The sequence below is a fragment of the Chinchilla lanigera genome, unplaced genomic scaffold (assembly GCF_000276665.1).
Source record: "Chinchilla lanigera isolate Chin_1 unplaced genomic scaffold, ChiLan1.0 scaffold00021, whole genome shotgun sequence".
NCBI lineage: Eukaryota > Metazoa > Chordata > Mammalia > Rodentia > Chinchillidae > Chinchilla > Chinchilla lanigera.
Genome location: NW_004955422.1, coordinates 27569882 through 27592296, shown reverse-complemented (window position 1 = coordinate 27592296; position 22415 = coordinate 27569882). Strand labels below are relative to the sequence as shown.

Genomic DNA, 22415 nt, shown 5'->3' with positions numbered 1-22415 from the left:
GGCAGCCGAGGCGGAGGGGGGGGGGTCGAGACCGGAACGGCGGCCTGGAAGGTGCTCGGCGGCGAGGGGGGACACCGAGGCTGGAACAGCCGGGGAGAGCTGTCCAGCGGGGAGGGGGCCGCGGGGCCGGAACAGCTGCAGCGGTGAAGCGGGGAGGCTTCCCGAGGGAACTGCGGGGCCTGCGGGAGGCTCCGCGGGTTGTGGGGGCGCGGAGGGGCCAGCAGCGCCCTGGGTACCCGAACAACTGAGCGAGGCTCCTTGGCCACGGAGAACTTCCCTTTAGCCAACTGTGTGCCACGTGCTGGGTGCAGACCCGGAAAGGAGGCGCCACCTGTGTGAGGCCCGGCCCGGGAGCTCGCAGACCCGGACCAGCAGCGCTGGGCGCCTGCTCTGTGCATCATGCCAGGGGCAGTTTTACAAACCGAGGCCGAGAAAGTGCGCGCTGGCGCGTGTCTGGCCGAGACGTGGTGCTCTTAGATCCAGACTAGCAAACGCGGGGTCCAAACCGACACTCCTGTGATCGGCACGATCTTGGAATGGAGGGTGGTCGTCAGACTCGAGTTGTAAGTTTTTGGAGACAGCAAACCCTGAGGGCCTCCTTATGCACCTGCTGTGCATCAGCGTTGAATAGCAGCCTTAGTAATAACCTAGGGCCATAACAGACTAGACCCTGGAGCAAACAGAGTGTGTAGACAGAGAGCGAGAGGGAAGTGGACTGGACTGGCCGTAGGAAGTCGAAGATCGCTCTCCCAACTCCCCTGCACTGGGGACTGAAACCAGGGCTATCATACTGAGCCTTTTAAAAAATTTTGAGATGAAGTCTCGCTAAATTGCCAGGTCGGGCTCCAACTTGTGACTGATCCTCCTGCCTCAGCTTCCCGGAGTCCTGGGGTTACAGGCGTGTACCTCTACACCCTGCTGAGGTTGATGCTTTGAGTCTTGTGGCTCCTTTGGAGATCTCAGACACTTTACTTGCAGATCAGAGTTCTCGCCATGAAATGGTGACCCTCTCCCCATCTAGAGGGGTACCATTTAAGGAATTTTCTTTGAGCCACAGTCCCCCTTTAGCAAAGGTAAACAGTGAAAGAAGATAACCACAGCTGGTATTATACTGTGGAGAGTCATAGTCAGTGGGGGACTCCCTCCAGGAAGGCAGTGGGGTTCCATTGTTTAAATGTTTACTACAAAAATGTGATCATGTAGTCAGTGTGGTGGCGCATGCCTGTAATCCCAGCACTGGGAGGCTGAGGCAGGAATATCATTGTGAATTCAAAGCCAGCCTGAATCCCTGCCTCAAAAAAAAGGTTCGGGGCTGGGGATTTAGCTCAGCGGCAAAAAGCGCCTGCCTGGCAAGCGCAAGGTCGTGAGTTCGGTTCCTGGTACCGGAGAAAAACTGAAAAACTAAAAAACAAAAACAAAAACAAAAAAAAAAGGTTCATTGAATATTGAAGAAATTAATTGAATAATGAAGTATTGAATAATGAAATTAAGAGAAATCAGCTGAGTGTTTATCTCAGTGGTAGAGCATACACTGGATCAGTCCCTAGGACCAAAAAATAAATGCATAAATGGAAACCAGTTCCTAAGACATTGGGACACCTCCAGGGTGAGGGCGGCAGCTCTGTGGAGCTCCTGGGGAGAGGGGCATCCGCATGACCTAGGCTGTGGGAACTGCATTTGCAAAGCTCTGGTCTCCCATGATGCATAGCGGTTCAGTGTGTGTGTGTGTGTGGGGGGGGGAATCAGCTAGAGATGACGTCACCATCAGTTTGATGAAGCTTCCGAACTTTATCTTGGGATCAGTGGGAAGCTAAAAAAAGGTTTCCAGCAGGGGAGCCACACGATCTGATGTATGTTTTATAAAGTTCAGGCTGGTTGCTCCAGGAATAGACCGGAGAGGGCGGAAAGGCCAGCTGGGAGAGCTGGCCTCAGGCAGGGGACAGTGGAGGGGAAGGGAAGAGTGAATTGAGACATTTGGGGGTTCGCTCTCGGCCTTCTGGCTGAGATCAAGTGCAGACATTTGCGAGGGGAGTGGAGAATAGGCTAGAGTTGCCAAAGGTCTAGAGACGGGAGGAGGAGCAGTGCGGTAAGGGAAGAATCATGGGGTGCCTCAGGGGCTGTGCTTGGGAGGACTGGTTGTCTTGTTTTTATTATGGATTACAGCATGACCAACAAATTTAGGGGTGGGAGATGACGTTGAATTTGAGTTCAGCTTTAGACAGAGTATACTTCTCAAAATTAAGCATTTTCTCTTTTTTTGGTCTGTTTGAGACAGAGTCTCGCTATGCAGTTCAGGCTGGCCTTGAGCTCACTTTGTAGCCCAGGCTGGCCTCGAACTCACAACGATCCTCCTGCCTCAGCCTCCCAAGTGCTGGGATTACAGGCGTGCACCACCATGCCCGGCAAAAATTACACATTTTCTTTTGCAAATTTTTTCTCCGTAGGCACACATGCACTTTTTAGAAATCATAGAACGATCCCATGTGTCCTGTGTCACCCAGTGGTGGCATGGTTAGAGCATATCACCTCCAGCTCCTTCCCTTCGCCCCATCCCTCACCCCTGCCACTACTAATCTGTTTTCTGTAAAATTTTGTCATTTCAGGAATATTATGTAGATTGAATCATAGTGTATGTAACTTTTGGGGCTTATTCTTTTTTTTAAACACATATGCAGAGTTATATTTAAATTTATATTGAACAATATTTATGTTTTTAAATTATACTTTTGAAGTTAGAAAGTGAAGTACAGTTTCAGTTTTACAACAAAAAAAATGTAGAAGACAAAAATAGAAGCAACAGGGGGCTGGGGATTTAGCTCAGTGGCGCAGCGCCTGCCTGTCAAGCGCGAGGTCGTGAGTTCAATTCCCGGTACCGGAAAAAAACCAAGAGAAAAAAATTAGAACCAACATTAAAAATGCAAGTATTTATCCCGGATTTTAGTATGTGGAAAATTTTTGTCAGAAAGCTACATCTTCTTAATCTGGTTGTCCAAAACATCAAAACATGTATGATTTAGTGCCATTTTGGCAGAAATTCATTGAGCAGGAGCATAGACTAACATTTCGAGAGCAAATCCAAGCCATTTTCATCCAAGATTTTGACACCAGATTCTGGGCTTCCTGGTTTCCATTTGGGAAATGTCTTTTTCCAGTCCTATAAAGAGGCCATTTCTGGCCGTACTTCATTGTTGGGAGTGCCTAAAGCTCTGAAAATCCCGAAGAGTTTATCAGTTTCTGAATCCCCATGGAAAACTGGCTTAGTTGCCAATTCTGCAGAAACGGTGCCTACCCTCCAAGTGTCAACTGAGATAAAATAATGAGTTGACCCCAGCAATATCTCTGGAGATGGATATCCAAGTGTCACTGCCTCATGTGTATAGCCTCTCATAGGTATCCCAAAAGCTCTAGCAAGGCCAAAGTCAGCCAGTGTCTTGGTTACTTTTTTCTTGTTGCTGAGACAAAATACCTGACACCCAAAATTAAAGAAGGAAAAGTTTATTTAGCTCACAGTTTGTGGAAGTTTCAGTCCATACTCGGCTGGCTGCAAGGCAGAGTGGCCCATGGCAGAGGGCAACAGTTCATGGCGGTGGAAAATAACAAAAGCAACAAGAGCAAAAGGGAGGAGCGGAGGCCAGCAGCCTCTTTTCCTCCTTTATACTGTATGCAAGCTACCTGTCCCAGGGCAGGTGTAGCACTCACCCCCATAATCCCAGCATGGGACCATGCATCAATCAAAAACTCTAGAAGCCCATCCCATGACTGTGTGAGGCTTTGGAGGAACATCTAGACACAAACCATAACATTCCACTCCTGGCCCCACCAAAGACTCATGCACATCTTGCACAAAAGGCATTTTAGTCCATCTCTAAGAGTTGCCCAAATCCTCAGGGTGTCAGCATTTCTGAAAAGTCCAAGTCCCACATCTCCTCTGAGTGCTAAGGCAAACTCTTAGCTGTGAGCCTTTGTACAAATGAAAAGGTAAACACTTTCAACGTCCAATGGCACAAGATAAACATAAAAATTCCAAAAGGTACAAATGGGGATGCAAAGCACTGGGACCACAGCAGGTCCAAAATCCAACGGGGAAAACATTAAGTCCTGAACCTGGTTTTGAGGAACAGATTCTCTAAGTTGCCACCATTCTGGGACCTCATATGGTGGCTGACGCTGCCATTCTGGAACATGGTGCTCTGTGGCTTTCTCCTCAGAGCAAAGTCTTGATTTTGCAGGTTTGAGGCCAAAAAGGGTGGAGACTTTCTGCTTCTAGTGATGCCCTCAGGCCATCTTTTCTATTTTCCTGTCCCTTCTGAGCAATCAGGATCTCCTCAGCTCTGTCTTTGCAGTCCACAGCTTTACTGGAGCTTCCTATCTGGCCAAACTCACATTTTAAATCATCCTGCTGGCTCTTTGCTCTTGATTCTCAACGTAGATCTGGCTGAAAGCCCCCAACAATAGCCATGCCACAGCCTCAACATTCAACTGCCTTGAAATTTTTTTTCTGCCATTTTAATTAGTCCACTGCCCTTAATCTCAGTCTTGGGCAAAATCTTTGGACATGAGCAAAATGCAGACAAACTTTCTGCTAAGCCATAAGATACGTCATCTGGAGTCCAACAAACAATGCAGTCTTTCTTCTCAGCAGAAACCTCCTGAACCTCGTCATTACCACCAAGATTTTTATCAGCTTTCTGGTCTTCTGAGTTCTGACCAGAATCTCCCATACAGAACAGCCAAAGGCGTTCCAGTGCTTCTCTTTCAGGCGACATCTCTGAACCTGTCCAAATTCTTCCCACAAGCCATTTCCAAAGGCTTTTGACCCACATAGTCAGGTATAGTCATAGCAATGACCCCACTTCTCTGGTATCAAATTTATTGTAGTTTGGGGTTTTTGCAAGAGGAAGAACATAATACAGGACCTATATTTTATAAGGTTATTTTGTAATAGTCACCCAAAGAATCATATACAAAAAGACAGTGCAGGAAATCTGTCCACACACTAAAGACCAAAGAATCCAGCTGAGGGCCTGAATCCCACGGTAATGACCTGCATAAGTCCAGCAGAAGACCTACAGCTCATAACAGTGCCTCCCACTAGTCTAACTGGAGGCCCAGAGCCCATAACACTATCTCATGCAGGCCTGTTTCATGGATCTGTGCTGGAAGGCCCAAAGGTCAGTGGTGGAATTGAGAAAGTCTGTGCCAGTGGGATGAAGGATCTGTGCTAGCAGGCTGAGAGATCTGCACTGGAGCCAGGAAGCGATGCTCAAACTAAGAACCAGAGCTCCCCGGAAAGGTACCACAGCCATCCTCAGTGATAGTGAGGTTCTGAGCTCCTCCAATGATGAGGACAGCTGAGTTCCCATCAGGAAAGCCAACACGACAAGCTTCTCCAGAGACTGAGAAGTGCACAGTCTTCTCCTCCAGAGCCAGGAAGCAATGCTCAAAGTGAGGACCAGAGCTCCTCCAAAGTGAACCGAAGTCATTCTCAGCGACCACAAGGTCCTGAGCTTCTCAGACAATGAGAACAGCCAAGTTCATCAGGAAAGCCAGCAGGACAAGCTCCTCCAAGAGAACCAACAGCTCCTTACAGCTTCTAAGAGCAACCAGCAGCTTCTCCTCTTCCTCTCCAGTTCTGCCTCTTCTGCTGCAGGCAACAATCCTCAGGTGGGCCTCCCAAACCCAGCACCATGCGAACTCAGTTCAGCTGGGTGTTACAGATTGCCCACCAGCTGTCAATCTACCACAGCCAGTTTAATTGTTCCTTTGTCATTAACAGATTTTGAGGCTAAAACCTAAAAGTTTCCCTGAAGAACTCTTCTAGAGTGACAAAAGACAGTGCCCTGTAGGATCTGATACAAACAACTCTTAACAAGTGATGAATCCATGAACTGCCCAGAGGGATAGAATCCAAGTATTTCTTGGATCCATGGAAAGGAAATCAAAATGAGATACAACCTGGAATCCTGCATAAACACATCTTGAAGAATGACTATTTGGATGACAAAGTGCGGTACTAGGAACCCCTTCCTCTTCACTTTCTAGTCTGATTTTCTTGAGCGAGGTTTTTTTTTTTTTGTACCGGAATCGAACTCACAACCTCATACTTGCCAGGTGGGCGCTGTGCCACTGAGCTAAATCCCCAGCCCCTAGTCTGATTTTCTTCATGGCTGCTGCTTGACCTGTAGTTTTTTTTGGCACAGGGAATTGAACTCAGGACCTTGTGGTTGCCAGGCAGGCGCTGTGCTGCTGAGCTATATCCCTGGCCCTTGACCTGTAGTTTTGTATCTACGCTTATGTACAACTCCATAAGTACCTTCCTTCTCCAGTTTTCTCTATTTTGGTATAGTCTTCTATAGCTGTTCAGCAGGTATGGTGGATTCTGGTGGATTGTCCCACAGCAGCTGTCCTTGCCTGAGTCTCTCCTGGAGACTTACTTTTTTTTTTTTTGAGGCAGGGTCTTGCTATTCTGTTTAGGCTGGCCTTGAGCTCATTTTGTAGCCCAGGCTGGTCTTGAACTCACAAAGATCCTTCTGCCTTAGCCTCCTGAGTGCTGGGATTACAGGCGTGCGCCACCACGCCCGGCAAGACTTAGTCTTTTTGCCCATTATAATTCCCTGGAAATCCATCGAAGTTGTTGTCTATCAATAGTTTGTACCTTTTCGTTGCTGAGTGTCCCATGGTTTGGATGTTCCACAGTTTGTTTAACCACTCATTCACTGAAGGAACTATTTCCAGTTTTTCACAGTTTTGAATAAACAGTCTGTAAAACTTGTTCGTGTGTGGTCCATGTACAGATTTACAGCCAGGTGCTAAAATACAGTTTCGCATTAAATGGTAGAGGGTTTACAGAGGCCTGGTCAAGAAAGTATGAACCCAGGATTTGTAACTCCAGGTACTGGAGGTGAGTAGAAGTGTAAAATGTGAGAGGGAGAGGAGGGGGAGTCCAGATGGAAGGAGCTGCTGGAGTTTGCAACGTTTAGAGGTGGACAGGAGAAGAAAAGAGTAAAGGAGCCTGGCAAGGAGTTGCCTGGAAGGTAGCCAAGAAGGGCGAGTTGCAGGGTGTGTTGGGTGCTTGTCCAAGTTACTTTCTCCTTGCTGGAACACCATACCCTGCACCAGTGGTGGCGAACTTTTTAGAGCTTTCAGTGATAACAAACAGCCCCCATGGCACGTGTGCAATAGGTTTGACACCACTGCCTATACCCACAACTGTAAAGAGGAAAGGTTTATTTTGGCTCACCGTTTGTAGAGGTTTCGGGCCATAGTCACCTGGCTCCAAGACAGGCAGCAGGGCAGAGGGGCTTGGAGGAAGGTTGCTCATGGCAGGGCAGCAGGGCAGAGGGGCTTGGAGGAGGGTTGCTCATGCAGAGTAGCAGGGAGCAGAGAGAGAAATCAAGGTGGGAGGAGGGAGAGAGATCCTTCCAGGCCACACTCCCAGGGGCCCACCTCAGCCAACCAGACTTTACCTCCCAATTCACATCCAGCTGTAAACTCTTCAGTGGACTAAGCTACAGATGAGTATCACATCATCTCCCTCAAAAAATGCCTCCAGTGCCTGAGGCTTTGTGGGAAGACGTCTAGATATAAATATAGCAATGCTGCTAGAAAGTCTTAAGCCCCACTAGAACAGTGCAGGAGGATTGGAGAGTGGATAGGGAAGACAGAGGATGAAGACGCCCCTCACCAGATACCGGATGTTGAAGGATGATTGATGGGAGGGAGAGCAAGGATGCCTGAGTACAGACCTGTGAGATGGGTGGGGTGTAGGCGAGGAAGACGGGGTAATGTCATTTCCAGAGGCACTGTGTGGCTTGTCTTAGAGGCAGCCTTGAGTAAGAAGGGAGCCCAATCTAGCAGGAGCTTCAGGGCTGGAGGATTGTTTATGCCAGAGGAAATCAGTCTAGGATTTGAGAGTCTCAGGCCCATCGTCTTTCTAGCTTTTTCTTTTTTGTTGGTGCTAGGGATGGAACCTAAGGTCTCTGTACACTTTGCCACTGAACTACACTCCTGGTCCCTTTTATCTACCATTCATTCATTCATTTATTTGTGGTGCCGTGGATTAAACCCAGGGACTCGTGAATGCTAGGACTCATCCCCAGCCTTTCTTATTTTTTCACTTTGAAACAGGTCTTGCTAAATTGCCCAGGCTGGCCTCGAACGTGTAGTGCTCCTTTCCCTGGGACTATAGGCATGTATCACCTCACCTGGCTCTTTCCAGTGTTTTGTCTTGTGATCCTTAGGTTTGGCCACACGGTTCTTATTCTTTAGGAAGCAGAATGGGGGATGGGACAAGGAAGAGGGCCACCTGCCAGGCAGCGGTAGAACTCTTCCTTGCTGCATCTGTAGCACCGTAATTTCCCTCCTCGCAGCCAGAAAGTTGAGCTGCAAGAGAGGCTAGGGAATGTTAATTGTTATTCTGGGACCGTGTTTCTAGCCTCAGATCTTCAGAGGCAGGCAAGAATTACATTGAGGCACAGCCAGCTGTCTTTGCCCTGGTGGTTTTGTGCTTGTTCTGGCCTGTGAGGCTGATGTCAGAACAAGTGGTGGGCCCGCCTTCCACAGAGCCTGCGTTGCCTTTCTCAGGAATGGACAACCAGACCGTTCTGGCTGTTCAGTCGTTGTTGGATGGCCAAGGAGCAGTCCCTGATCCGACAGGCCAGAGCGTCAGCGCGCCCCCTGCCATCCAGCCACTGGGTGAGTATCTGCGCTGCTCATCGGCGAAGGGTGAGTGACTCCTCACGCGGAGCAAGGGGGGCTTCTGCAGGGTTGGCAGTAACTGCCACTGTGGCCTCCAGGCTGTTCTCGAGTGTCTGAATCTTCTCCCTTCCAGCCTGGCGCTTCAGGTCCATGCCTTTCTCTGTTAGCTCTAAGGACGGCCTCTTTCACCTACTTAGTGAATGTGGGGAGCTGGCATCACGATAGGGAGTGGGTAGGCGCCTCGGTGCTTGGCAACAGTTGCACGTCAGCCCCAGAAGTACTTCCTCGGCCCACTCTCCCTCTGTGGAAAGAATGGGCAAAGCGTGAGCTCTCCGATTTACCGAAAGTCCCCTTATGAGTCATCTGTGCATTTATTTGCTCTACAAATTCTCTTGAGTACTTGGGAACCACTCTACGGGTAGGGAGATAAAAAGCTGGTTTGAGCCAGCTGTGGTGGCACAGGCCTATAATCTCAGCACTCAGGAGGCTGAGGCAGGATTGGTGAGTTTGAGGCCAGCCTGGACTGTGTAATGAATCTGAACCCCTTTTCCCCCAGAATGTTTTGAATCCTTGTTTCCATAGTTCCTGACTCTGTGGCCCTCCCAATTCACATTTAGCTGTAAACTCTTTAGTGGACTAAGATACGGGATGTATACCAGATAAGTAAGTTAACTTGTGTCTCAGTTTCCACATCTGTGAAATGGGAATAATTGTTCTAGTTTATAGAAACCTTATTAGAGACTTTGAGACTTGGTTTTAGCTGTTGTACATAAGAAACAAAGTTTGGTATGGTTTATGCAGAATTAAAGTTTAAAGTTTATTTTTCTGATAACAGAGCCTGGATGGCCGTTGGAGGTGGTTATGGTAGTGTCTTTGTGTGGCTCCGCTGCCTCACACACAGTCTGGGGTGCTGTCCTCCTCCCACTTTGATGTCTGCTTCCCAGCCAAGATGAAGGATAGAGAGAAGTAGAAGTCTTTCCTTGTCCTTTTAAGAAAAGTTGCATTTACAGCATGCTCTACCCGCTCCCACTGAGCAGCATTCAGTCACATGACAAGCCTGGCTGCAAAGCAGGCTGGGAAACATACTTGTCTTTGTCCCTTTCTCATCGCTGGCATGCAGCATCTGACACCCAAACGTAACGGGGAGGAGGTTTACTTTGGCTCACAGTTTCAGTCCATGGTCCAACGGATCCAAGGCAAAGGGGCTTGGCAGAGGAAGAGCTGCTCACATCATGGTGATCAGGAAGCAGAGAGACAAGGGAGGAACCGGGGACAGACCCTTCCAGGTTACACCCGTGACCCACCTCTCACCAGCCACACCTTCCGAGGCAGGGCAGCTGTATCACCTCCATACTTAGCCACCTTCCAAAAGCCCAGGCTAGGAGTGCACGGGGCTCTTGGGGACATCTAGGTATCAGTTGTAACAGTATTCTTTAACTAAGAAGCCACATTCCCCATGAAAATTTGTATTACTGTATAAGAAGGATACAATTAAAATTGACTATCAGGGCTGGGGAAATAGCTCAGAGGTAGAATATGTGCTTACTGTGGCTTCAGGCCTCAGGAACACACGCTCACACATATGCATACACACACAAATTCAATAACAATTCGACTTTTATTTAATTAATTAATTTATTTTTAGAGGCAGGGTCTCACTATGTAGTTCAGGCTGCCTTCAACTCACTGTGTAATCCAGGCTGGCCTCGAATTCACAGCATTCCTCCTGCCTCAGCCTCCTGAGTGCTGAGATTATGGGCATGAGCCACCATGCCCACTTGACAGACATTTCAGCTAAAAATCATTTGTTTTCCTTTAATACAAGGTCTCACTATGTTTGACAGGCTAGTTTCAAACAAATGAGCTCAAGAGATCCTCCCACCTCAGCCTCCAAAATAGCTGCAATTATAAGCATGCACTGCTTTGCCTGACTTTTACAACATATTATATTCGTTTGTTTTTTGCACTGCTGAGGATTGAACCCAGGACCTTGATTATGCTTGGCAAAGCTCTACCCCTCCTATAGTGTGTGCATGTGGGGTATTTTTCCTGACTGGGTCTCACCATGTAGTTCAGACTGGCCTTAAACTCACTGTGTAGCCCAGGCTGGCCTCGAACTCATAGCGATCCTCCTGTTTCAGCCTCCCGAGTACTGGGGTTACAAGCGTGCACCACAAATCCATCTTACAATGTATTTTAAAGGCTTGACACAGTGCATGGCTGTTAGGCCCTTAGCAATAATGAGTGGTGGGTTTTAGCTGTAGCTAGTCACTCAATTAGCTTTTCATTCATTCAACAAGCATCCTTTGTGGACTTTCCAGGGGCCCAGGAGATATTAACTATGGTGATAAATAAGACTCATTTTCTTTTTTTTTTTTTTTTTGGTCTTTATGAGACAGGGTCTCGCTATGCAGTTCAGGCTGGCCTTAAGCTCACTTTGTAGTGCAGGCTGGTCTTGAACGTGCAGTGATCCTTCTGCCTCAGCCTCCCGAGTGCTGGGATTAGAGGTGTGTGCCACCACGCCTAGCCCATTTTTTTTCTTTAGGGGACTCATAGTCTGGTAGATGAGAAAACTGTGATGGGAGAGGTGTGGCCCAAGGAAGGAGTCATGGCCAATGGCTTTAGGAAGGCTTCCTGGAGCGGGTAAGCCTTTTAGAATGAATAGGTCTGTGAGGGGCAGCTGGGCAGGGGGAGGGGTGATGGCTTGGCCCATTTGGAGACTGGGAATAATTTCAGGCAGGATAAAGATAATGAATTTTGCCAGGCGAGGTGGTGCACACCTACAATCCCAGCACTTGGGAGACTGAGGCAGGAGGATCACCATGAGTTTGAGGCCAGCCTGGGCTCCATAGTGAGTTCAAAGCCAGCCTGAACTATAAAGATTCTGAATTTCTTAACTCGGGAGTGAACCCACTTTATTCCGTCCTGATTTCTAATTATTTGATGGCTAGCTGTGCATGGCTGGCTCTTCCTACAAGTACTTGTGTGGCTTTGGAAACTCCTAGGAAGCACTTGGTTGACGTTTGATGCACAGCAAGTCACAGAATGTCATCCAGAGGTGGTATTTTGTACCTGGCCGCAGCCTTCTCCTCTCTCTGCTATGGCGTCCCTCGACTTACTCTTTTTCCGTCACTGTCTCCTCCCTGCCACGCTGCGGCTGTGACCCCTAGACGATGAGGATGTCTTCCTCTGCGGGAAGTGTAAGAAGCAGTTCAACTCGCTGCCTGCTTTCATGACTCACAAGCGGGAACAGTGCCAGGGCAGTGCCTCGGCCCTCGCCACGGTCTCCCTGGCCCCTAGCGGCATCTACACACCCTCAGCAGCGCCTGCCGCCGTCCAGCAGGCCCCACCTCCTGCCAACCGCCAGGTATTCATTCATTCATTCATTCATTTGATTGTTTGTTCATTTGCTCATGCAGCAGGTGCTTTTGAGCTCCTACTGTGTGTCAAGGCTGTGTGTCCCACTGTGGGTGCTGGAGGTACAGTGGGGGACTGGACAGACCAAACCACTGCCCTGGTGGAGTTGGATGAGATGGGTAGTATGCAAACACATGTATAAAGATGTACCTTTTTCCAGCTTGTTAAATGTAGAGAGATAGGGAAGACCAAGATGGGGGTGGGAGGTTTTTGCCCTATTGTAGATGATATCTGGGGAAGAGTTCTGGGAGGAGGTCACCATCTAAGCAGAGATCCAAGGAGCTGAAAGGGTGAGTCATGTGGCTGGTCTGGGGAAGAATGTTCTAGATGGAAGGAGCAGCAGGTGCAAAGACCCTGAGGCAGAAGCACTGGGTTATTTCAGGAACTAGGAGGATGGAAGAGTGGCTGGGGATGAGCAAGTGAGGAGGCGGTGCAGACAGGCAGCAGGAGGGGCCAGGAATCCTGTGGGCCCTGTGGGCTTTTTACTTGGAGAGAGATGGGAGCGGATGGAGGGTTTTGAGCAGAAGAGGGACCTCATCTGACTTACGCCTTGTCTATGTCTCTGGCTGCTGTACAGAGAACAGGTTTTGATGGGGGCAAGAGAGAACAAGGCAAGAGACCCACCTGGGAGTTGCTGCTGTGCAAATGCAAGCCATGGGTGGTGGTGGCTTGAGCAGGGTGCAGGGAGTGAGACGGAGTGAGACCTCAGAAATATCTTGAAGGTTGTGACAGGGCCTGTGAGTTGATTGGGTGAGAAATGTAACATCAAGAGGAGTCAAAGGACTGGGGATGTCATGCAGCGACATAAGTGCCCACTTGGCAAGCTCAAGGTCCAGAGTTCGATTCCCAGTACCCAAAAAAAAGGAGTCAAGGGTGGCCCCAGAGTTGGAGTTGACATCATCGGAATTGGGGAGTCCTTGAAGAGAAGGTTTGGGCTCTTAGGAGTGCAGCTGGACATGTGGAGATTTTTATGTTTGTTTGTTTGTTTTTGAGACAGGGTCTTGCTATATAGTTCAGGCTGCCCTTGAACTCACTAGGTAGCCTGGGCTGGCCTCAAACTCAAGGCACTTCTCCTGTCTCAGCCTCCCAAGTGCTGGGGTTGCAGATGTGCTCTACCACGCATGGCAGATGTGGAATTTGAGGTGCCCTGGGACCTTGAGGTGGAGGCAGAGATGATGTAGACAGCGTAGACCAGGCCAGGCTGGAGGTGTCTGGAGAAGCCTCTGGAGTCCTCAGTCTAGAACATGGATTTGGATCGAGGACCCCCTGGGTCAGGGCTCTTGGTGGGATGAAAGAGTCTCTCACTGAGGGGGCTGGGAGAGTCTGAGGATGCCAGGCCAAGCGGTCTCTGCTTCTGTCCCTCACCCTTTAGAACATTATCTTCCCCCACTTTGTAGACATCATTTGTGTCTTCATAATAAAAGCATTCACCCAGCTGGGCATGGTGACCCACAGGTGTAATCCCAGTGCTCTGGGGGAAGCTGAGGCAGGAGAATCATAAATTTGAGCCTAGCCTGGGCAGCGTGTCTCAAAATAAAAAATAAAAAAAGAGTTGGGGATGTAGCAGCATGTGAAGGCCTTGGTTTAATCCCTATAACTGGAAAAAAAGAAAGAAAGAAAGAAAGAAAGGACAGACATTCATGTCAGTCCCATAGGACATAATGACTGAACTTCTCAAGTTCTCATAGACTCTTCTCATAGACTCTCTAGCATAAAACATCATTTGTCTAACTCCTTGATTATAAATTTTGTAATCCTGCCTCAGCCTCCCAGAGTGCTGAGATTACACATGTGTGCCACCATGCCTGGCTCTGATATTGTTTTTATTTATTTGTAACTTTGCCAGTAGTACAGGTTTGTCTTCTGTTTTTATTTTTGTCTTTTTGAGACAGGGTATTACTATGCAGTTCAGATTGGCTTTAAACTCACTTCGTAGCCAAGGCTGGCCTCAAATTTGCAGCGATCCTCCTGCCTCAACCTCCCAAGTGCTAAGATTACAGGCGTGGGCCACCATGCCCAGCCCCTTCTGTTTTTTAAAAGTTAAAATATTATAAATCAAAGCTTCTTTGGTGCTGTTTCTCTCCCCTGCCCCTAGGTAACTGTGGATGGATATCTTTTACAGGATACTTTGAAACATTTACTTAAGTGACTGTAGGAATTACACTATTTAGATTTTTGTTTATTGTTCATTTATTTTCCTGTCCATTGAGACATTTTATTTGTATATATGTTTTACACCCCTAAAAAAAGAATCCCAGGATTTTGCGTGCAATGTGTTTTCATCTTGTTTCGTTGTGGTCTGTGATGCCAGCTGAGGTTGTCAGTACAGTGAAACCAAACTGACAGTTTGGGAGCAGATTGTTCTGGGATCTTTCTAGGACTTTCAGCTGCACATCAGACCTGGGCTGACCACTCCACACTCCTTTAACCTGCCTGTGAGGATCCCAGCGCCTTTCCAGCCTTGTGATCATCAGTGATTTCAAATTCACCAGTGTGACTGTGCTTCATCCTCACAGTTAGAAAGAAACCAGGTGACCACTCTGGAGCAGCCTGAGGAGGCCCTGGCCTCTCCCTCCCTTTCAGTGTTGGTGATGCTCTTGAGACCGTCAGCCAGGATGTTCATGTGCACCACCGTCGTGGCACAGAACAGAAGAGTTAGGTTTTTAAAAAAAGAAGAACATGTACTCCACATGTGCAGTTTGATTTTTCATGCTATGTGGTGTTTTGTTTGATGATTCTGTTGCATTATCTTTAATGCATTTCCCTGTTGGTAGTTTTTTAGGTTATTTATAGTTTTTCATGGTTAGGAACAAGGCTGTGTGGAATCGCTTTATTTGTGGACATGTGTGAGTGTTTTCCTAGTGTAGAAACCAGGGGTATGTCTTTCTGAGAGGTGTGACTTCCTTTCTGTGTTTGGTAAGTGATTAAGTGGAAGCTCAGAGAGGTAGAGCGACTTGCTCAGGGTCACGCAGCATAGAGCATGAGAGGTGGAAACTCCAGAACCTGGGTCTTTAGTGTCATCCCCCAGCTTCCTTACAGTCTCACGGGTGCCAAGTCACTCTGTCGCCCTGTCTCCCATCCAGATCTCCACATACATCACAGTGCCCCCATCCCCACTGATCCAGACCCTGGTGCAGGGGAACATCCTGGTGAGCGACGATGTGCTTATGTCTGCCATGTCGGCCTTCACGTCCCTGGACCAGCCCATGCCCCAGGGGCCCCCACCTGTGCAGGTAAGGAGGCCACAGTCTTCTCACGGGGGCTTTTCTGTTTTCTTTGGCCGGGCTGGGGGTCAAATGCAGGGCCTTGCATATGCTTGGCATGGCACACAGGGTCTTAGTTCCAGGCTTGCAGAGTAACTCCTGCAGATCCAGGATCTTGTAGAAAAGAGGGGCTCGACTGCAGCTGCCTTCCACTGAGGGTGACTATGAGCCTTGCCCTGGGCCAGCCCCGCTGTAGTGAGAAAGCTGCCATGTTTTAGTGGGGTTTCACGGCCACAGTTCAGCTACTTTGACACCCGTTTTTATTCTTAATGAAATGTCCCAAGTCCATTAGAAAATACACAGTGGCTCCTCGGGATTCTCTAGTGCACATAGAGCAAGCAGAGGAGGTGCTCACCGTCAACCACACTGTAGTACGGTGAAAGCCCCTGGTGTGAAACAGCCTTATTAACAAGGGGATGTTCCAAAGCCATGTTTTCAGAAACCAGTCAAGAGCCAGTCGTACAAACGAGCTCCCCTTGGGATGGCAACGTTAGTGATATGTCAAAAGACCCCCCTCCCGAGGATTTACTGTTCCCCTGGTAACCTCCCCACCTCCTGGCCCAACCACAAAAGCCAACCCTGCCCATAAAAGTACCAGATGTTCTTGCAAGAACAACTGCTCTAACCACAAAAACCCCTTTCCTGGCTGTTCCGGCCCGCGAGCGCCCTCTCCGAAAAAAACCTTTAAAAACCTAAAGCTTTGCACAGCTCGGGGCTGTCTTGGTCCACTAGGCAGCCCGCCACATTGCTCTCCCGCCCAATAAAGGCTTCTCTTGTGTCAGAAGGTGTAGTCTGGTTCTGTGTGGGTCTTGGTCTGATCATTTGGTGCCGAAACCCGGGACGGATGCCGAGGCATCTGCCGGTCCCTCCCGATCAGGGGCCTAAACCCCAGGTCCGCAACTACTCACCTCTGAGCAGACCATGAGCCTCGGACCTGCCACATTGCTGACATCTTTACTCATACACCATCTCTTCCAAACCGTAAGTTTTTTGTTTCTCTCCCTTTTCCATGCCCCTCCCCCAACACCTTCAGTTTCTCTGTTGCCTCTTTCAGTCCCTCCAGGAGCCCCATCCTCGGGACACCCTCTTTGTCATCAACCAAGCTCACCTCTTGGCTTTGCTCCACCCCCACTTCTTTTCCCCTTTGGACCTCTCTGCTTTCCTTTTCCCGTCTCTCTTCCTCCAATTCTCTGAGACCCTAATTTCGGATGCCTTCCTCCAGTCCTTCCCCTCTCCTGCCCACTTTCTTGATTGACTCGACTGTGAGTCACGGGACATTCTGTGACTTTGACCGGACCGTATCGCCCTTTTCTCCTTCCTCCTTCTGTCCCGTCTCTTCTTCTCATAAAGATTCTCCCCTCCCACATCACTTGCTCTTGTCACCCGCTCCTCATTCTTTTTCCCTAAAGATCTGATTGTCGACCATCAGACGGCTCGCTCTCCCAGCTTCATGCCTATTGGCCTCTTCACCCTCTCCCAAAAGTCGGGTCGACACGCCGAGCCGCTCCTCCCCTGCACTCGATCCCCTCCTTGACCAGAGATGTCAGCTCGAGAGGCCTGGATCACTCATTCCGTTTGGGACTTCTTGTGGTCGACAGTCATCTTCAGTCTCCTCACTGGCTTCCTCACTCTCACAGTCTTCCTAGGCACCATGGACAACACCTCCTCATCCCCCAAACCCACTTATCGGTACTGGATCTTAAGGATGCTTTCTTCACCATCCCTTTACATCCCTCGTCATACCTGCTCTTTGCTTTTACCTGGGAGGATCCTGTAACTCAGATCACATCTCAACTGACTTGGACTGTCCTCCCACAGGGATTCCGGGATAACCCGTATTACTTCGGCTAAGCCCTCATGGCCGACCTGGCCACCCTAGATCTCAAACCCAGCTACCTGATCCAATATGTCAATGACCTGCTCCTGTGAAGCCCCTCTCTTCATTTCTCACACCTCCACACAGTACTCCTCCTAAACTTTCTCTCTCAAAAGGGCTACTGCGTCTCCCAGTCTAAGATACAACTCTCCCTCCCTTCAGTTCACTGCTTACGATTCCAACTCACCCCTAGCATGAGAGACCTCACTGTTGATCACAGGAAAGCCCTCCACTCTCTAGCCCCGCCCACAACCAAACAACCCATCCAATCCTTCCTAGGATTTGTGGGATATTTCCACCTCTGGATCCCAAGGTTTGCACTCCTCGTGAAACCCCTATATAAAGCCATCCATGCCCCTCCTCCGAGGAGCCAATAGGACAACCCAGGCTAATCCCCCAAGCTTTCACCGGTTGAAGAAAACCCTACTAAAGGCCCCTGCTTTGACCCTGCCCAACCCCTCCCAACCCTTTCACTTATACATCATGGAGTCTCGAGGGATGGCACTTGGAGTCCTGCGACAGTGTCATGGCCCAGATCTTATCTCCATAGCTTATCTGTCCAAACAGCTAGTCCTCACGGCACGAGGCTGGTTCCCCTGCTTCGGGGCTGTCATGACAGCAGCCATCCTGGCCCAAGAGGCTCAAAAGCTTACTCTCCAGGGACAACTCACTGTCTCCTCCCCTCACTGCCTCATCTACTCTCACACCAATCCTTACACTTACTAGCACCATCTCATCTGCAACTGTTTCATCTAACCTTTATTAAAAACCCACAAATTACACTTAAACTGTATAAAATCCTTAACCGTGCCTCTCTCTTCCCATACTCGGATTCTCCCCTCTCATACTCTTGTGTAAAATCTCTAGAGGACCTCATACCTACAGCCACCACAGTCCATGCACAACCCCTTCCCAAGCCCCAGCATACACGATTCATGAACAAAAGCTCCTCCTCAAACTGTAAAGGCTCACGAGCAAGATACACTATCGTCTCCCTAACCCAGGTCATTAAAGCTAACCCTCTCCCCCAGACACTTCTTCCCAAAAGGCAGAACTCATAGCCCTCACCTGCGCCCTAACCCTAGCCTCGAGAGCCACAGCCAATATTTACACCAACTCCAAATACCCTATCACATAGTCCACCACCATGCTGCCATCTGGGCAGAATGGGGCTTTATCACCACTAAGAGCTCCTCCATCCAAAATAATAAATTGATTCTAAAACTTCTCAAGGCCTCCTCTCTCCCTACCCAAGTAGCCATTTTACACTGTCGAGGCCACCAGCAAGTCGCTGATTAGATCACTGAGGGAAATGACAGAGCGGACAAGGGAGCTAAGTTGGCGGCCCTATGACCCTGGCCACCCCCAGACCCTCTCCCCAATACTCTCCTTACTGAGTCCCCCCACTCATCCAACAGACCTCTCATATTCTGATTCCCAATACAGAAAACTCACACAACACGGGGCCACCCCTGGACCTAAGGGGTGGCTCCTGCTAGAAGGGAAATACGGTCTCCCTGATGGCCAGGCAAAACAGTTTCTCACTGACACACACAATTCCCTACACGTCAGATGGAGACCACTTAAAAGACTCTTAAATCCCATCATATACTACCCTGGACTAACTATCCTCCTCCAAGAGATCTCTTCACGCTGCTCTGTCTGTTCTAAAACAAACCCTCAGGGCTCACTCTGCCCACCCCTCACCTTCACCCCACACCAATTCAGGGAATCACTACCAGGGGAAGATTGGCAGATTAACTTCACTCACATGCCCAGACACGAAAAACTCCACTTCATCCTGACCTGGGTAGATACTTTTATGGGATGGATAGAAGCTTTCCCCACCACACACAGAACAGCCAACACTGTAACTCAAGTCCTCCTCTCACACATTATCCCTCGGTTTGGCCTGCCAAGGTCCATCCAATCAGACAGTGGGCCAGGCTCATGTCCAAAATAACCCAACATGTCTCCCAGGCCCTCAACACACAGTGGGCCTTACATACTCCTTACCATCTTCAATCATCTGGTAAAGTGGAAAAGGCTCACTGTCTCCTTAAGGCTCAGATCTCCAAACTCTCCATAGAGACTCAACAGTCGTGGCCCTGTCTGCTCCCTGCTGCCCTCACCCACTTAATGTGCCACCCCTCGCCAGCCGACTGGCCTAAGCCCTTCGAGCTTATGTATGGTCGCCCCTTCCTCCTTCACCTACTGCCCTCTTCGGACTCCAGCCCTCTGACAAACTATCTACCTCTGCTGTCTCTGTCCCAACACTTCCTCCGCACTCACGCCGACCAGTACCTACCCAAACCCTCTGCAACAGTCCCAGACCTCCATCAATCCCCTGGTGATCAGGTCCTCCTAAAAAATCTCACCCCCTCCGCCGCTTCTAGGTGGACCAGACCCTTCACCGTCATCCTCACAATGCCCACTGCAGTCAAATTGTTAGAAAAAAACCTTGGGTGCACCTGTCCCACCTCAAGCGAGCGCCCCAGCCTACCAGCGATGGACAGCTGAGGCTATATACCCCACCTGGCTTCTCCTTGGTCGCTCCCCTATCCTTTCCTCTGTTCCCGAGTAACTCTAACTCTCCTCCCTTTCCAGAAAAGCCCAGCCACCACCCTCTGGGGCATTACCATTATTCTCCTCCTTACCCCATCCCAGATTTCTGCTTCCTTTCAAGATTACCTCCAGCCCCAGTAGAGGTTCCTTGTTTCCAACAGAACCTCCATCACTGACTCTCAAGAAAATAAATTACAGAACCTCAACCAGACAGACTGCCCTTCCTCTGGCTGCAGGAACTCTATAGTCCTATACTTTGACGCCTCCAGCCTCCAGCCAAGACCTCTCTGTGACACTCTGGGATGGGAACAAACATACACAAATAATCACAAATACCTCTACATTTAAAAAAACCTGATCCCATGTATGCCCCGACTGTTGCCAAACATGGGGAGACGTCGTCCTCCACTCCTCTACCCAAAACAGTTTTACCTTTTACATACACTGTGATCCTGAGCGTCCTTACTCCATTCAGCCAGGACCTAATACAGACCCTCTCACTATTTCCTTTCCCTTGCTCCCCACAAAAAAAATCCCCTGTGAGACCCAACAATACAGTCCTGTTGCCCTTACAATTCACAACCCCAATGCTAAAACTTAGACCAACAAAATATATCTGGAGATCAGAGTTGACAAAACAGGGCTTGACCCCTGCAGCCAGCTCCTCATTTCCAAACAACTCCATACCCCACCTACCCCTCCACCCAGCATCCAACAAATCCAAAATAACATTAAAAAACTTAACCAGACCCTCAACCCTCCTTTGCCTTCCCTAAACAACATCACCTGCTTGTTTTTACACATCCTTTCTCTACATTCAACCTCTCTAGCTACTAAATATACACTAGCCTAAACCAACCACGCCTAGTGGCCATCCCCACCCAGGCCACCATGCCCCCTCTACATCCAAGGCTCACACCCCCTGCCTCTAAAAGCCATACTGTATACAAAATCAACTCAACATGTCCTGCTCCCCAGAAAACAAAACAAGACTCCCATATAACCACACAAAAACCTATAACACCTCAACCTCAGACCCTCGACCCTTCTTATGTTTTGTTTTTTTTTCTTTTTGTCTTTTTCAGACAGGGTCTCACTGTGCAGTTCAGGTTAGCCTTGAACTCACTTTGTAGCCCAGGCTGGTCTTGAACTCACAGTGATCCTCCTGCCTCAGCCTCGCAAGTGCTGGGATTACAGGCGTGCACCACCACGTCCAGCCCCAACCCTTCTTATGCGGGGACAAAATCTACCTGTGCCTACCCCAGGGAGTACAGTATACGCCTATACTCCTGCCCCCAAACTTCAACATCTACCCAGATGAAAAAATTCCTCGAGGCTTATATGGGGGCTTACATAGGTCAAGACGCACAGCACACATCAGGATCCTCATAGGAACCTCTGTCCCCGGCGCGGCTGCTGGGGCAGCTGAAACAGTCACCAGTGTGGGTCTCCATTTTCAGCAGGCTTACCGCCTAACAGATGATCTTAAACAGGTTGCAAACACTTCTCTCTAGTTCATTCACAGGTTAAACAGCTCACAGCAATGGTGCTCCAAAACAGACATGCCCTTGATCTCCTAACAGCTAAAAAGACAGATACTAGTCTCTTCCTAGGGAAAAATAATGCTGTTTTTTTGCCAACCAGTCCAAAATAATCCAACAAAAGATCCAAGAGCTCAAACAACACGCTCAATCCTACCAAATGGCCAAGTCCCCTACGGGACTTTGGAGTAACCTTCTGCCATGGCTCCTGCCCTTGCTCGGGCCGGTAACAGGCCTCTGCATCATGCTTCTCATAGCCTCTTGTATCATCTCCCTCGTGCGTAACACTGTTCAAAAACTCACAACCCAAAATTTTAACCTTATGCTCCTTTCAGACTTCCCTTTCCAGGCAATACCAACAGACGACCCAGGCGAGTCACCACGAGGACTTCATCCCAGACAACACGCCAACGCCCCTCCTCAACAAAAAATAGCCAGATGATCACTTCACCCTTATCCTTATTAAACAAAGTCAAAAGACCCCCCTCCGCGAGGACTTACTGTTCCCCCGTAACCTCCCCACCTCCTGCCCAACCACAAAAGCCGACCCCACCCATAAAAGTACCAGATGTTCTTGCAAGAAACGACTACTCTAACCACGAAAACCCCTTTCCTGGCTGTTCCGGCCCGCGAGCGCCCTCCCCGAAAAAGCCTTTAAAAACCTAAAGCTTTGCACAGCTCGGGGCTGTCTTGGTCCTCTAGGCAGCCCACCGCGTAGCTCTCCCACCCAATAAAGAGTTCTCTTGTGTCAGAAGGTCCAGTCTGGTTCTGTGTGGGTCTCGGTTCGATCAGTTAGGCCTCCTCTGTTAACCCCTTTCTGCATAGGCTGGGCCAGTTTTGCTAATATTCACAGAGAAGAAGCCGACATCCTCTCAGAATTCTCCTGTGGCTGTTTCCCTGCGGCTCTCAGCCCTGTCCTCTAAGCTGTCCCATCCCTGTGCTGGCCAAAGTGGAAGTCCTTCCCTGCTGATAAACAAGACAGCTGATAGCCAGAGGCCCTAATGCTTTAATTTTCTTTTGTGATTTCAGAGCAGCCTGAACATGCATTCCGTCCCC

General features: G+C 49.1%; 1 protein-coding gene and 2 pseudogenes across 1 annotated transcript in view; 1 reads left to right on the top strand and 2 right to left on the bottom strand.

The window, feature by feature from the left end:
* Positions 1 to 2930: 2930 nt before the first annotated feature.
* Positions 2931 to 7107, bottom strand: LOC102030544 (annotated as a pseudogene).
* Positions 7108 to 8583: 1476 nt separating this feature from the next.
* Znf341 (zinc finger protein 341) overlaps positions 8584 to 22415 on the top strand; it is a gene marked incomplete at its 5' end in the record, with an annotated part of 46421 nt that continues 32589 nt past the window's right edge. The window contains 3 exon segments of the mRNA XM_013514211.1: positions 8584 to 8694; positions 11868 to 12064; positions 15198 to 15347. Of these exon segments, the coding sequence (XP_013369665.1) occupies positions 8584 to 8694; positions 11868 to 12064; positions 15198 to 15347 (458 nt within the window).
* Positions 14128 to 15177, bottom strand: LOC102026539 (annotated as a pseudogene).